The sequence below is a fragment of the Microcaecilia unicolor genome, chromosome 6, assembly GCF_901765095.1.
Source record: "Microcaecilia unicolor chromosome 6, aMicUni1.1, whole genome shotgun sequence".
NCBI classification, from domain to species: Eukaryota; Metazoa; Chordata; class Amphibia; order Gymnophiona; family Siphonopidae; genus Microcaecilia; species Microcaecilia unicolor.
In genome coordinates, this window is record NC_044036.1 from 140,877,883 (window position 1) to 140,893,477 (window position 15,595).

The following is a 15,595-nucleotide window of genomic DNA, read 5'->3' on the forward strand; positions in this document are numbered from 1 at the left end:
AGACTAGCACTTAGTTGATAGTGTCAGATTGGAAGCCCTCCTTTGCATTTGGGTGGGTGTAGAGGGAGGGTGTTGTAATAATTTGCATATTGTGGTCATGCTAGTGTGAGAAGAGTTGGGAACAGTCTTGTGATTGGCCAGGACATATGGAACCATGTGCTAGTTTCATTGCTGATGCTACATCACAGTTCTTATGAATTACCATATCACTGGCTTTAACCTGACTAACTGAACCAATGCCCCATCTGACCACACCTGATGGGCACTGAATTGTAAAGATCTCTCCTCCAGTAGTGGTCAGCATTTCAAAGGAACTGACTGTCACTGGCTGAATTTGACCTGGATAGTGAATGTGGGGACTAACCTGGGCACCAGCATTGAATGCCACCAGAACTTATTGGTACCGGCAACATTCAGACCCATACCCCGGTCAGTGGCCAGATTAATTGTTTTGGCTGTCCAACTTATGTGGACTGAATACTTCCCCTAACTGGGTAAATTCTGGCACTGTCCTGATTCCGCCCCCAGACTGCCCCGGCACTAACCAGATAGTACCACAGCAGTCACCCCAAATTTTCAGAGGTACTATGTGGTTAGGTGCCACTGAACATCTGAGATGGCCTCCTCACTGTGATTTAACTGGGCAGGAGCCACCTAGTTTTTTGAATGGACTGGAGGACTAGTTCAATGGTTTGAGCAGCAGGTTGAGTAAGAACCAGGAAAGCCCCTGACCCATCCATGTCCCTCCCAGGTCCACACCTCCCTTGCAGCTGTGCACTATGGAAATTACATGCACATATTGTAGAATACTGACTAAGGGCAGTTATGTGCATAACTGCAAATTACTGTTGATTAGCACCAATTATAGCCAATAGTTATGCATGCAAAGTGCCATTATCAAAATTAGATTATTGTAATGCACCAATACTTTACTGAAGAGGTGGCAAACAATGCGGAATATAGCTATAAGAGTTATTTTTTTCTTTAAGATTGGATATATCTATTACTCATTATTATGAGTTACATTCAGACTTATTTTCGAAAGAGAAGGATGCCCATCTTTCGTCACAAATCGCAAGATGGACGTCCTTCTCACAGGGTCGTCCAAATCGGTATAATCGAAAGCCGATTTTGGGCGTCCCCAACTGGCTTTCCATCGCAGGACGGAAACCAAAGTTCCCATGGGCGTGTCGGAGGCATAGCGAAGGCGGGACCTTGGGCATGCCTAACACATGGGCGTCCTCGACCCATAATGGTAAAAAAAAGGGCATTCCCTGATGAATACTTGGACGACTTTACCTGGTCCTTTTTTTTCTTACGACCAAGTCACAAAAAGGTGCCCGAACTGACCAGATGACCACCGGAGGGAATTGTGGATGACCTCCACTTACTCCCCCAGTGGTCACTAACCCCCTCCCATCCTCAAAAAAAATTTAAAAAATATATTTTTTGCCAGCCTCTATGCCAGCCTCAAATATCATACTCAGCTCTATGATAGCAGTATGCAGGTCCCTGGAGCAGTTTTAGTGGGTGCAGTGCACTTCAGGCAGGCGGACCCAGGCCTATCCCCCTACCTGTTACACTTGTGGTGGTAAATGTGAGCCCTTCAAAACCCACCAGAAACCCACTGTATCCACATCTAGGTGCCCCCCTTCACCCATAAGGGCTATGGTAGTGGAGTACAGTTGTGGGTAGTGGGTTTTTTTTTTGGGGGGGGTTATGGGGGGCTCAGCACACAAGGTAATGGAGCTATGCACCTGGGAGCAATTTCTGAAGTCCACTGCAGTGCCCCCTAGGGTGTCCTGGCATGTCGGGGACCAGTGCACTAGGATGCTGGCTCCTCCACAACCAAGGGCTGGATTTGGTCATTTCTGAGATGGGCATCCTTTGTTTCCATTATCACCGAAAATCAGAACGACCAAGTCTAGGACAAACCATCTCTAGGGACGACTAAATGTCAGATTTGGGCATCCCCGACCGTATATTGAAACAAAAGATGGACGCCCATCTGTGTTCGATAATACGGGTTTCCTGCCCCTTCGCCGGGACGTCCTGCGAGGACGTCCTCAGGAAAACTTGGGTGCCCCTTTCGATTATGCCCCTCATTGGCTCCCAGTTATTGCAAGATGTCATTTTAAGTTGTGTACACTGGTTTTATCAGACTCTACAAGGAAATATTCCTGTATTGGGTGGGATTGTTCTCTCATGGAAAATATCTCTGTTGTTTCCACAGTTAAGTCAGTTAATATTTTAAACAACTTTCGGCTTCGATCCTGTATCAAGCCACAACGACATGGAATTCTCGTCCTTCTTCTGGTCTGCTCTCTATCTCAGTTGTGGGTCTCTTTCCGTAACAACTGAAGACGGTTTTATTTTTAAAAATAGTGAAACTATTATATTTGAGGTACAGCTTTTAGGTTTGTAATTCCCAGATGGTTGTTCTGGTGTTCCCAGATGGTTGTTCTCTTTTTAAACTATTCATCAGCTGGGCCGTCAGGCTATGAGACAGTCGGAATCACAAGGACTCTCTGTCTCAATCCGAAGGCCTAGCTGTGCTTTCTTTTTTCTTTTATTGCCTGTATTTGTGTACTGGTTTGCCCTCTCTTCTGTTACCTTATCCGCATGGAACTGATCAGGTTATGTGGACTAGAAGCTCTTGATGTAATGTAATGTAATTATGGAATTCTAGTATAATCGCAGTAGTGACCATGCTGACTGTAGAAGTGAGCATTTGTACGCTAGCTGAATGGCTGGTGTAAATGTTTGTGTCTCGCTGTAGGCAATAAGGTACAGAACTGCAAGTATCCGTTCCACTCCTTCTGAACTCGGGCAAGTCACTTAACCTTCCTTTCATTGCTTCAGGTACAAACTGCGGGGAAATTCAATAAATTGGTGCGTCAGTTCTATAAGAGCCACTAAAAGTTGCGGTTTGTGCATATTTAATTGAATAATAAGCTTATTAGCTGATAACCCGTGCTTTTAACAAGCACTTATTGCATGAATTAGATTTAATTGAAATGTACATGCTGAAATTTAGGCGTTGGATCCGTGCTTGAATTTTATGCGTGAGTCAAAAAAGGGGGTGTGGAAATGGGAGGTCATGGGTGAATGGGGAAGACACAGGGGAAGCATCTACTTATGGGGAAGCCTCTACTTATCCCTGGGTAAAGCAGCAGGGAATGTAGCTTGGTTTTGGGATTCTGACAAGTACTTGTGACCTGGATTGACCACTGTTGGAAATAGGATAGTGGTATTCAAAGGGGTACACGGGCCAGTTGGGTTTTCAGGACAACTCTAATGGACATACATGAGAGAGATTTGCATATAATGGAGGTGACAGGCATACAAATTAATTAGGGATATCCGGAAAACCTGACTGGCCTGTGGACCCCTAGGACAGGTCTGAGTACACCTGCTGTATGGCAATTTTTATGCACTTGTCTCAAGCCTCAATTGGAAAGGTGAGCAACTGAATGTAAAAGCCAATCCAAGTGAAACCTAAAGCTGCAGGTCTCAGAGCCTTCAGTCACAATGAACATCCAACTTCAGGAAGGAAAATGAACACGTTGACACTTTGGACTGGAATAGAAGCCAAACGTTTCGATAGGTTGTACACATATATATGAGACCATGGCAGAAGCAGAATGCAAACCATTAACATAATCAGATAAGCCTATTGTCACACAGCGACATGAACGCAAAGCCATATGTATGGCGCTATCATAGATATTCAGCTGGCCCCGTCAGCACAACGTTAGGAATGTCGGCTGTGGTGAGCGATTTGCTGACCGCTGCCAGCCTTATTCCCAGATGCTCAATGCTGATCCATGGCTGGGCTCTGGCATTGAAGGTCCAACTTAACGCGAGCTGGTTAAGTCTATAGTTCTGAACTTAACCGACTATGGGTTGCCTGCATAAAGATAGAGCTGGGTTTTATGCGGTTACCCTGGCCAGTTAAGTGCTGAAATTGCACTTCTATCGTCCCGGACCACCCCCAAAATAGCCAGTTTTCACTTAGGCCCGACCGCTAATTTTCAGCAGCGATAAACCGGTTAAGAGCCACTGAAAAAATTAGCGGATAGCCCTGAACAAGCGATTTCTCCAGTCAGTGGCCATTTCTGAGTATGGACCGGCTCGTTCACAAAACGCATATAGTCGACTGTTGTCTTTATAAAACAGGCTTCAACAGACCCCTGATATAAAATTACCTCCAGAGTGGGTGAAGATCTTCAATACATAATGTGCCTCCATTTCATGCGTTGTTTCTAGTAAAAAAAGGTGCCAGGACTCACAATGCTAGGCCACTCTTCAGGGTGTGGGTGATCACTGAGTGACCCACCCCACAATAGCCAGGTCCCCTGCAGCCAGTCACAGAATCTATGACAAGGCAGAATTGGTGTGCTACAGCCTGAGCTCTTTCACTAAAACCTTGGGGTCCGTGGGTCAATTTTAGCAGACAATGGAAAAGGTGCGGTACTCAGTACCCGCAAGTACCCCCCTCAAAAAAAGCCCCTGCTCCATTTCTCTGTATTCACAACTGCACTCCATATATAATCCAGTGCCCACCACTAAACTCGGTGAATGTGTTCGCATGAGCACAGAATTCACGAATGTCACGTAACAAGTCCCACAGGTCATGTCACTTTTGAAATCACATGGCACAATCAATTTATTTCCATCTCATAAGAAATCCATTATGAGAAACGTGTAATGCACAAGCATGAGGAAGCATTTCACATCTAATGTACCTGTGTATTTCATTTTTATTATTAAAGATTACTGCTGCTTGGTTAGCAGAAACACAGTATTTCCTGAAGGGCACTCACCTGTAGACCCAGGTTGCAAATACAGATCACTTGTCTGGATTGACTGTCTTTATGACAGGAGGCAGCAAATGGCGTCCACTTTTGGTCCTTCGGCTCAGGACATGGCCGCAATTGTTCACCAGATCCAAGGACAGGGTTCCATAATTACCCAGCAATGCATCTGTGGGTTAAGAAGATTGTTTCACATAAAAACAGAGAAAATGATGGCAGAAAAAGACCATATGACATATCATACCATATCAACTACTAAGCTCTACAATCCCCTTTCCTCCCTCAGAGAGATCCTCTGTACGTCTCCCATGATTTCTTGAATTCAGAATACAGTACTTAATCCACCACTTCTACTTGGAGTCTATTCCATGCATCCACCACCCTTCTGTAAAGAAATATTTCCCCGAGATTACTCCTCAGATCTGTTCAACCACAGAAAGGCGGTATATCAAGTCCCATTCCCTTCCCCTTCCCTCTTTCACTTTTGTCCAATGCCCCCCTTGTTCCAGAGCTTTCTTTCAATTGAATGAGGCTTGCCTCCTGTGCATTTGTACCTCATTTAAGTGTAGTAAGAACATAAGAGTAGCCTTACTGGGTCAGACCAATGGTCCATCTAGCCCAGTATCCTGCTTCCAACAGTGGCCAAGCCAGGTCACAAGTACCTGACAGAAACCCAAAAAGATAGCAACATTCCATTCTGTGAAACGTACTTGTCTTGAACAATAATTCTGTTTTTTATTTTTAAATTTGATTTTTAGCTTTTTATATTTATGATGTTATGCTTTTTGTCATTGTCTCCTCTATTACTGGAGTTGTTTTGAAAATGTCAACCGCTCTGAATCCTTTGGGAATGACAGCGGGATAGAAAACTCAGATGGTACAGTATAGTATAGTAACCATACTATATGTTATGTCATGTTGTTATCCATTTATCCTAATACTGACAATTATACCTTTCCTGATATCATTATTATTGTTGTTATCCACTACCCACTTCTTAATCAACATAATTTTTCGTATGAACCTTAATAGCAATAATTCTGAATTCTTCTCTGTTAATATGATTGCCATAATATTCCTATGCACTTATCTGTTACTAGGATAAAAGGCCTGTTTCTGAAACCAATGAAACGGGCGCTAGCAAGGTATTGCCTTTTGCAATTAATGTTTTGAAAGGGATTGTTAGGCTAAATGTGTTCTCACCCTCCCTCCTGTTGCAGGGCCGTGTCCCCCCCTGCCTCCTCCGTCCGAGTTCCAGGGTCGTCCCCTCCCTCCAAGTTCCAGGGTCCCCCTTCCGTCCAAGTTCCAGGGTCCCCCTCCCTCCCTCCCAAGTTCCAGGGTCTCCCTTCCATCCTTCCAAGTTCCAAAGATTCTGACCATTTCCCTCAACAGAATTTTCTTGGGTTGAGACCTCTGGAAGTTTCTTCACAGGTAAATATGGCTTGCTGACTGGTTAAATCCCCTTGTTTGGGTTATGCATTAATTTTCAGTGGCGCTTAACTGGGTTATTGCTGCTGAAATTAGTGGTTAACGCCTAAGTGAAAACGAGCTGTTTTGGGGGGCGTTCCAGGGACGGAGTCAGTACTTGAAAAACACGCTGAAAAAATACAGCCGCTTAAAAAGCAAAAGGTGCTCCTACTTAGCGTTGCTGGCAAACCTTTTTGTTGTTCAGTGCTCTGAAATACCTTTTTTCCACAAGCTGTGAAGCTTATCTTCAACACCCCCTGAGGAAGGCTTGTGCTGAAACCACGGGGCCCGTGTAAGGTCACTTGGGTTACCTCTGTACTACATTGTGGATTACTATTTTGGCTAACTAAACATTTAGAAGCTTCTAGTTTGCCTGTGTCTTTTGGAACTTTTCCTCCCTTCCACCCTTGTTCTGTACAGTCTGCTCACTAGCCAGACCGTGACCTCATACAACACTGAACAATTCCTCTTAGATCCATAATTCTAAGTTATACCCGATTTTTAAAAATCATCTTACTTTTCACATCTGTCACCAGCAGTGTGGGTCCTCGGCAGTTCAGGCAGGCCCCTGTTCTCTGCTCGCAGTCCTCGGCGTGGCCATTACACAGGCACTGACGACAGTTTGGGAATCCCCAGTGTCCATGTTGACAGTGGTCACAGCGGAGGCCAAAAGCTCCAGCACGGCACGGACACTGCCCACTTGACTGATCGCAGAAGCTGTGAAGGGATCCGTCCACACTGCACTCACATGCTGAAAAAGAACAGAGAAACGTTCCTGCATGTCTCCTCGACAGATGACTAATCACGTTCTAGACTCAACTACACTGCATTTTACTGGTTTTTAATTACTGTAAACCGAATATTCAGACCCAGAAAACGGGTACTGGTTCATAGAAGCAAGTCAAGTTTGTTACTAACAAAGAATCCAACAAAGATTGTGGTTGGAGTGCTTGAGAGAGGACCCTCATTCTGAATCACTGAGGATTAAGAGCATTGGTTATTTGTGGTTTAGAAGGGCATAGCCCGACCTTGCGGTCGGAGGGGGCCAGAGGCCGAGGTGGGGGGGGTCACATTTTAGTCTGCCCGCCCCACCACCGCCCCCACCACCACCTTGCCGCTCCCCTCACCGCCTCGCCGCTTCCCACAGCAGCAAATACCTTGGCTGGTGGGGTTCCCAACCCCCACCAGCTGAAGCCTTCTCCAGCGCCGGTCTCCAGTGGTGCCATGTTCCCTGCCCTGCTCTCTCTTCCTCCTCAATAAATTTCATGCTGAATTTCACTAAAAGGAGCACGCAGGATGTGAGGAGGAAGAGAGAGCAAGGCAGGGAAGCAACGGCGCCGGAGAACTGGTGCTGGACAAGGCTTCACTGGTGGGGGTTGGGGACCCCCGCCAGCAAACCAGGGTCCCAGGCCCCCGTGGCCCCACCTAGCTACGCCACTGGTTAGAACATACCCAACAACCTTTAGAAGTGATGCTCATTTCTGTCATGGTGTGCAGAAAATTAGGAGGAAGGTTTCCACAGGACTGGACCAAAATAGGACAGTAGCGATTGACAACCAAGGGGAAGACTGAAAAGAACAGTTGGGAGTCCAGCTAGAATTTGAAGATTTCTCGAGTATCAAACATCGCATGATGACCTGGACACGGCCGTGTTTCGGCATGTGATGCCTGCCGTCAGGAGTCTGGCATAAGCCAAAAGTTACACAGACAGAGAGATGGATCTTAGAACAATTACTGGGCTCTCCTTTTGCTGAAGTGAACTGCTGCATTTGTCGTGAAACAGTGATAGTGTCCTCCAAAAGTGCAGAAAGATTAACCCTTTTGAGACATCAGCCCTGAGAAAATTCCTGGCCCAATATTCAGCCCAAGGCAGTCAGCGTCTTGTAAGCTGCTGACACGTGTGGACTGAAATTCCATGAATAATCAATGCCAGGGGCATGTCAGCTTCCGACATTGAATATCTGGGTATCTGTGGTCACCCAGAATTTAACCTGGCACTGGCCGATATTCAGACTGGTGCCTGTTAACTCGGCACCTTTTACTGACTTAACTTATCCACTTAGCCATTAGTGGATGAACATTGCCGCTATCCAGCTAAGTCCTGGTTCCACTCAAGGTCCGCCTCTAACCCAGGCTGTTAGTGGGATGGCTGGTTAGCAGAGATTTTCAGCAGCAATAACCGATTACGGGCAGCTGTGCCCAGCTAGCTCAATGGGGTTTAACAGGCCAGGAGCCTCTCCTGCCCATTAACCCCTTTGAATATCAGGTCCTCTGTCTTTAAAAAGCCTTAGTGCCCTGCAGAGGCGTACCAAGGGCGGGGCGGTGGGGGCGGTCCGCCCCGGGTGCACGCCGCTGGAGGGGTGCAGAGAGCAGCCGTGCGCCTGTCGCCTCCGCTGGTTCCCTGCTCCCTCTGCCCCGGAACAGGTTACTTCCTGTTCTGGGGCAGAGGGAGCAGGGAGCCAGCGGAGCCGACAGCTGCACGGCTGCTCTCTGCAGTCAAGAATGCACCCGGAGGGGGGGGGGGGGGGGGTTGATGCGCTGGGGGGTGTCATTGCGCCAGAAGGGGGGGGGGGGTTGTGCTGCACCCGGGGGGGGGGGGTGCGCATCGGTGATCCGCCCCCGGGTGGCAGCTGACCTAGGATCGTCACTGGGGCCCTGTTTACTAAGCTGCGCCAAGGGCACGCTAGCGTTTTTAGCATGCGCTAAACGCTAAGTCACCCATAGGAACATATTTACACTAAAAATGCTAGTGCATCTTATTAAACAGGTCCCTAAGATAGTAGCATACCAAGGGCGGGGTGGCGGGGGCAGTAGCAGGCAGCAAGGGGGTGAGCAGTTGTGTGGCTGTCAGCCCCGCCGCTCCCCTGCCCCCTCTGACATTACTTCCTGTTCTGGGGCAGGGGACCGGCGGAGCCAACAGCCATGTGACTGCTCCGTGCACCCCTTGCTAGAAGGAAGGGTGGTGGGTGTAACGCTCTTTGGGGGGGAGGGGGGATGAAGCACTTTGGGGGCACAGTGGCAACTGGCCCTAGGTGGCAACCAAGCTAGGTATGCCACTGGCCTAAGAACTGGGTTTTAAAAACTTTTTAGGTTATCAATAGAAATCAAACAAAATAAAACATGGAAAAGAAAATAAGATGATACCTTTTTTATTGGACATAACTTAATACATTTCTTGATTAGCTTTCGAAGGTTGCCCTTCTTCGTCAGATCGGAAATAAGCAAATGTGGTAGCAGATAGTATATATAAGACAAACATCAAAGCATTACTTTCACAGTGACAGAGTGGGAGGGTGGGGGTATGCATGGGGACATCAAAGCATTTCATTGATATTCTAACAGGATGGGTGTTGGTAGGTGACAGGAGGGTAATAAACAGAGAAATAAACAGAGAAATACAACTTTATGGTTTATAATGGGTTAGAAAAGGTATCATCTTATTTTCTTTACCATGTTTTATTTTGTTTAATTTCTATTGATAACCTTTAAGAGTGGACTAACACGGCTACCACACCTCTCTACTTAAAAACTTTTTAAAAACTTTGTTTCTGTAATTTAACCATTCATAACAATGAGGGTAATATAAAAGAAAAACCAAATTCCTGGGTAGCCAAAAATGAATCATGGTGCCAAAGCCCAATAAAGGGCAATTCCAATTGAGCTTGAAGGAGCAGAAATAAATTACAGGACAAAAAAATTAAAAGAACAGAAAAGGAAAAGAAAAGTGCCACACAAGAGAGGATGAAATCACTGGAAGAAAGATCAGGAGGGCTTCCTGTGCCTCTCTTACCTTTGCAACCAGCAGGCCCAAAACCATAAGTCCCTGGGGCGCATCGTTCACACTGCCGTCCAATCACATTTGCTTTACACCGGCACTGCCCACCATTGATGTCACATACAGAGCTCAGGGATCCCTGAGGGTCACACTGGCATGCTGTGAGAAGTACAAATAGAAAATTTGCTTGAGCAATGGGGGAGGGGGGTCTATATATCAAGATACAAAAAACTACCACATGAAATGTCTCACCAGCCACATCCCAATCTCTTAATGTCAAGGGGCCAAACAAACCAATCCCTCCCCCAATCTCTCTAATTGCTGATGCTCTATTGGGCAAAATATTGGTAGGGTCATGGCCCCAGTGATCTGCCACATTCCACTGTCTGTGTATAATGTCACAGTTGCCCTTCTCTTGTACTCCATTTAGTATTCTGTCAATTAGCTTGGTTCAAATCTCCCAGACCCTGATCCCCATCCATGTCCCTTAAGCAACTGCATATATACATCTCCAAACAGGACTTTTCTTTTAAAGAACAGCTCCTTAATGGGACAGAACTAGGGTGACCATAAGGTTCTAAGACTGAAAGAATAGGCTGAGCCAATCTTGGTTTTACTCATCGCATTCCTGAAGATGTAGTCCTATTTTCCTTGTTTGCCATGGTGTAAAACCAGAACTGGGTTGATCTGTCCATTTTGGTCTAGACTCAAGCTTGTTGATCATCCTACACAGAATTTTTTTCCAATGAGACCAAAATAAGGTTTTCACCTTCCCTACCTACTACTCCCACCAACCCCTCCCTACTCCAGCTCTCAGTACTTACCCAGTGCTCCTTCATGGAGGATAGCTGACATGCTGGTGATGAGAGTGGTACACGTCTCAGAGGTAGGCACCTTCACCACACTTTTGCTGCTGTCATGACAACGATGACGTTCAAACATCTCTTTGCGGCTAATGGAAGCAGGATCTCCAGCAATGAACATCTCCATGGAGGAGTAGCGGGGAATCAACACTAGCTGAGGCAGAAAAATAAAGCCATGATGAGTAAGACCTGGAGGAACACATTTTTACACGATTGTTCCTCAAATATTAGTTTCCGGAAAACAAAGAACTAAGCATTCCTCCCTCAGAGCTCTTTGCAGTGATGATACATACACTGACTATATCTTAACACTGTATCCCAAATGGCCTGAAAGTTGTAGTGGGGTTTCTGACCATAAAACATTCTGTATGGTCAAATGTTTTTATCTTCGCCATGTGCTCAGCAGTCCTCACTTAACTATCCCTCAAAAAAATTTAAATGCACTTCAGAAAATACATTGGAAATACATTACAAACTTATGTAACAGGAATTGAAATGAGGACTGTCCAGTTCATCTTCTGTTTTCTCTTGAAGATGCTCCTCTAGTAGGGTTTGTGCAACTGAGCTGTTATCTTGCTTCAGAAATCATCAATTACAGGTTTTTAATGAAGGGCTTACCGAATCTATCAGGACATTGGCGTTAGGAACTTTTTGTCGATGGGTATAGCGGGTAAACTCCAGGCGAATGGTGTAAATGACACCATGCTCTAAGCAGACTGGTTGAGGCAGAGCAATATGCCTGTGAAGATATGGAAAAGGAAAATAACTATATCAAGATATTATATTCTCAGTATATTGCTCTCACTTCTTTTAAGTAGGAAGAGATGCGAGTGCCCAGATATTCACGTAATAGCCTGCCATGGAATCCATTCTCCAAACACTAGTAATGCATACAAGGTAAAACCACATCCTGGGACAATTTGTAGGAGGATACAAGAAATTGATGAAGCAGTGGAGAAAAATAATAATACCAGCAGCATCTATGTAAAATATGGACTACTGACCTGGAGCCGGGGGTCAAGGACACACTTAGTTTGTCATCTGCTGGGATTGTGTTTCCGCATGGGCTGCTAGTTGGGATGGGTCCTGGTCGAATTACAGATACTCTCACCTCTTCCCATTTCTCATGGAGCTAATAAGGAAGGGGGAACAACATTTATCGAAAGCTTCCTCTGGTACATTTATGAGTAAAGTCTTCATGGCAACCTTTTGTTAGACATAATGCTGGCATTGTGTTGGGCCTATGTAACATGTAAGTTTTAGAGGTGGGCAGCCCCAAAATTTTAATTTTGTTTAGTTTCCCATGTCACTTATAGGAATTTTAATTTTGTTCATGTTTAAAAAATGATTTCCTTTTGGGAGAGTGCACTCTATCAGAAAGAGCGAGCAACCTTCCAAAAGAGTGGGCAGTGATGGGAAAGAATGTGCAATACACAGTACTGGGACATAGTTCACACACTTTGGGCCAGATTCTATATAATTCTATATAACAAGCCAATCAGTGATGATAACTGGCCAATAGCAACCAATTATCACTAATTGGAATTTACTTGTGCTTCTTTTTAGGCGTATTCTACAAAGAGGCACACGCATATTCAAACACAAGTAGCTGAAATGGGGGCACGGCCATGGAAGGAGTGTGGGTGTGTTGGGGGCATTACTAAAATTTAAGTAGGGGCGTTATAGAATTCAGGAGAAAGTGGCGGTATGGCCCATACCACCACCTGTTGACCTAGCGGTAAGGGATCACGTGGTAACCATGCAGCGCAAGCCAACATGGGTATGCTGCCGGTTACTGCCAGGAACGCCTCCCATGGTAGAAAATAAACAATTATTTTCTACCGTAGGATTCAGCGCACGCCAAACTCGGAATTACGGCTGGGTGCATGCGCTACCCCGGCAGTAGTGCCGATTGGGTACGTGCTAACTGCACGTTAGCCCTCCTGTGCCTTTATAAAAGGACCTCTAAGTTGGTATTTGGGTCAATAGAAAGCAAAGTGATTTGCCTAAGGTCACAAGGAGCATCAGTAGGAGAAATGAACCTTGGCTTTCCTAGTTGTATGTTCACCGCTCTGACCACTAGATCACTCAGCTAAACCAATGTGACCTCAGACATTTGGAAATGTACTAATCAACGATAAGCAAGTCCACAGGAATATATATTCGGAATAGGAATCTCATAGTTATAGGTGTGCCTTATCTTTCTAGCAAGAAGGTCAGCTGTGATCACGTTTGATTCCATCGTCTCTGGTTTTTACCTGAGGTTCATAGCGAATGAGAACATCATACTCCATGGAGAAGGGGACATCACTGATCCTGAACTCCAAAACACCACCCTCATGGACCCTGACGAACCCAGGTCCAGTCCAAGTGGCAAGATGACCCACGGGGTACTCCCTCTCCACCACAGAACAGCCCTGTGATCAAAAGATTAAAAACAGATCATTGGTTGGTGATCCATGGCGGAGACAGTCACAGAGGACTAGGCCAGCAGCCAGTAATATCTGAAGTGGGGTTTTTTTGGTGGTGAGGGGAATCGTGGACTTGTTGTAGCCTTTCTATGGTACAACCTGTACACATTTAAATGCCATGGTCAGCATTTGAAGTCAAGGCTAACTGTGGTGTTTAAATATCAGGAGGATTGGGGGGAGGGGTTGGGGAGGGTGTTTTTTTGTATTGGCAATAATATGAAATACATTTTCTTGTTGTTTCCATGTCCGTTTTCAAATGACAGCATCTCTCTATTTGTAGTTCCTTCACTTTTATATCGCAATTTTATGTACACTCTGGACAGCAGCAGTACCTCCCTCCTCCTGGACACTTCCTTTCTAACAGCTCAGGAGGTGCAGAGTTGACCTTTTCAGGAAGATTTAGCTCATACCTTTTCGGTAGTATCTCAAAGCAAGTTACATTCAGATACAGTAGGTATTTCTCTGTCCTCGGACAGCTTACGATCTAGGTTTGTACCTGGGGCAATTGAAGGTTACGTGACTTCCCCATAGTCACAAGGAGAAGAGGTGGGATTTGAATGCTGGCTTCGCTGGTTCTCAGCCTGTTGCTCTAACCATTACTACGCTAAGCCTCCACCCCTCAGGCTATCTTTAGGGAAGGCGGGAAGGCGGTAGAACTAGAGGACATGAAATGAGGTTGAAGGGGAGCAGACTCAAGAAAAATGTCAGGAAGTATTTTTTCACACAGAGAGTGGTGGATACTTGGAATGCCCTCCTGCGGGAAGTGGTGGAGATGAAAACGGTAACGGAATTCAAAAATGCATGGGATAAACATAAAGGAATCCTGTTCAGAAGAATTGGATCCTCAGAAGCTTAGCAGAGATTGGGTGGCAGCACCGGTGGTTGGGAGGTGGGGCTAGTGGTTGGGAGGCGGGGCTAGTGCTGGGCAGACTTCTACTGTCTGTGCCCTGAAAATGGCAGATACAAATCAAGGTCAGGTATACATATAAAGTAGCACATATGAGTTTATCTTGTTGGGCAGACTGGATGGAGCGTACAGGTCTTTTTCTGCCGTCACCTACTATTTATTTATGGCATTTATATCCCACATTATTCCCACCCACGGGCAGGCTCAATGCGGCGTACAATAGTCTATTAAGCAGCAATAATACAAAATACAGTAATTAGGGTCGTAGGAGGGAAAGAGGAACAACAGGAGGGAGAGGGAGAGAGGAGAAGGTGACAACTAGTCGCTATGGCAGTCATGGTTCAGAAGGATGCGACACCAGGAGGGCTCATGGCATATGCTCTACCGAAAAAGAAGGTCTTGAGCCGCTTCTTAAAGGTCGGGTGATCTGGGGTGAATTTGACCACTTGGGGCAGCCCGTTCCAGAATTGAGTGCTAAGATAAGAAAAAGAGGAAGCATAGACAGTCTTATGTTTTAGCCCACCAAAAGCTGGATAGTGGAGATTGAGATACGAGCGAGCTGACTTGCGGGAGTTCCTGGGCGGCAAGTTGAGAGTGTCCATGTAAGCAGGAGCGTCACCATAGATGATTTTGTGCACCAATGCGCAGATCTTGAAAACGATACGGTCCTTCACAGGAAGCCAGTGCAACCTCTCATGCAGTGGGCTCGAACTTTCAAATCTCAATTTACCGAAGATGAGTCGAGCTGCTGTGTTCTGAGCAGTTTGCAATTTTTTTAGTAGCGTGGATGTGCATCCCCCGTAGATACTGTTGCAGTAATCGAGACGACTTATAACTAGGGACTGGACTAGGTTGCGGAATACCTCTCTAGGGAAATAAGGCTGGATACGCTTAAGCTTCCAAAGAGTGAAGAACATTTGCTTGACTACAGAGCTCACATGCTGCTCCAATGAACATGTTTCCTATGAGTGAATTTGAGATGGTTTTCCTTTATACACTCTCCCTTCTCTTCTGAGGTTCACGTCTTAGTTCGTACATTTCCCCTTTACCTGTCGAAGCAGTGCAGACTCCGCCTCGTAGGTGTAGTGGTCCAGGTTAATGCGATAGTAGCCCGACTTCACTTGACTGCACTGTCTGCCAACCATGTGACTACGGCATCGGCACTGACCAGTCTCTATGGCACACCTGATAAGATGGAATTAAAGCAATGACTAGCATTGAATGGGCAGAATGAAAAAAAAATCCATTCAGTTTAGCCACCCTTTGATTTATCCTAATTGACTCTGTATTATTCA

The 15,595-nt window shown here is 45.7% G+C and overlaps 1 protein-coding gene across 1 annotated transcript in view; it reads right to left on the reverse strand.

The window, feature by feature from the left end:
- LOC115472632 (laminin subunit beta-2-like) overlaps positions 1-15,595 on the reverse strand; it is a 135,860-nt gene that overhangs the window by 32,275 nt on the left and 87,990 nt on the right. Inside the window, 10 exon segments of the mRNA XM_030206953.1 lie at positions 3,373-3,381; positions 4,835-4,986; positions 6,802-6,833; positions 6,836-7,035; positions 10,075-10,218; positions 10,884-11,076; positions 11,541-11,661; positions 11,927-12,054; positions 13,181-13,339; positions 15,350-15,485. Coding sequence (XP_030062813.1) covers positions 3,373-3,381; positions 4,835-4,986; positions 6,802-6,833; positions 6,836-7,035; positions 10,075-10,218; positions 10,884-11,076; positions 11,541-11,661; positions 11,927-12,054; positions 13,181-13,339; positions 15,350-15,485 — 1,274 coding nt within the window.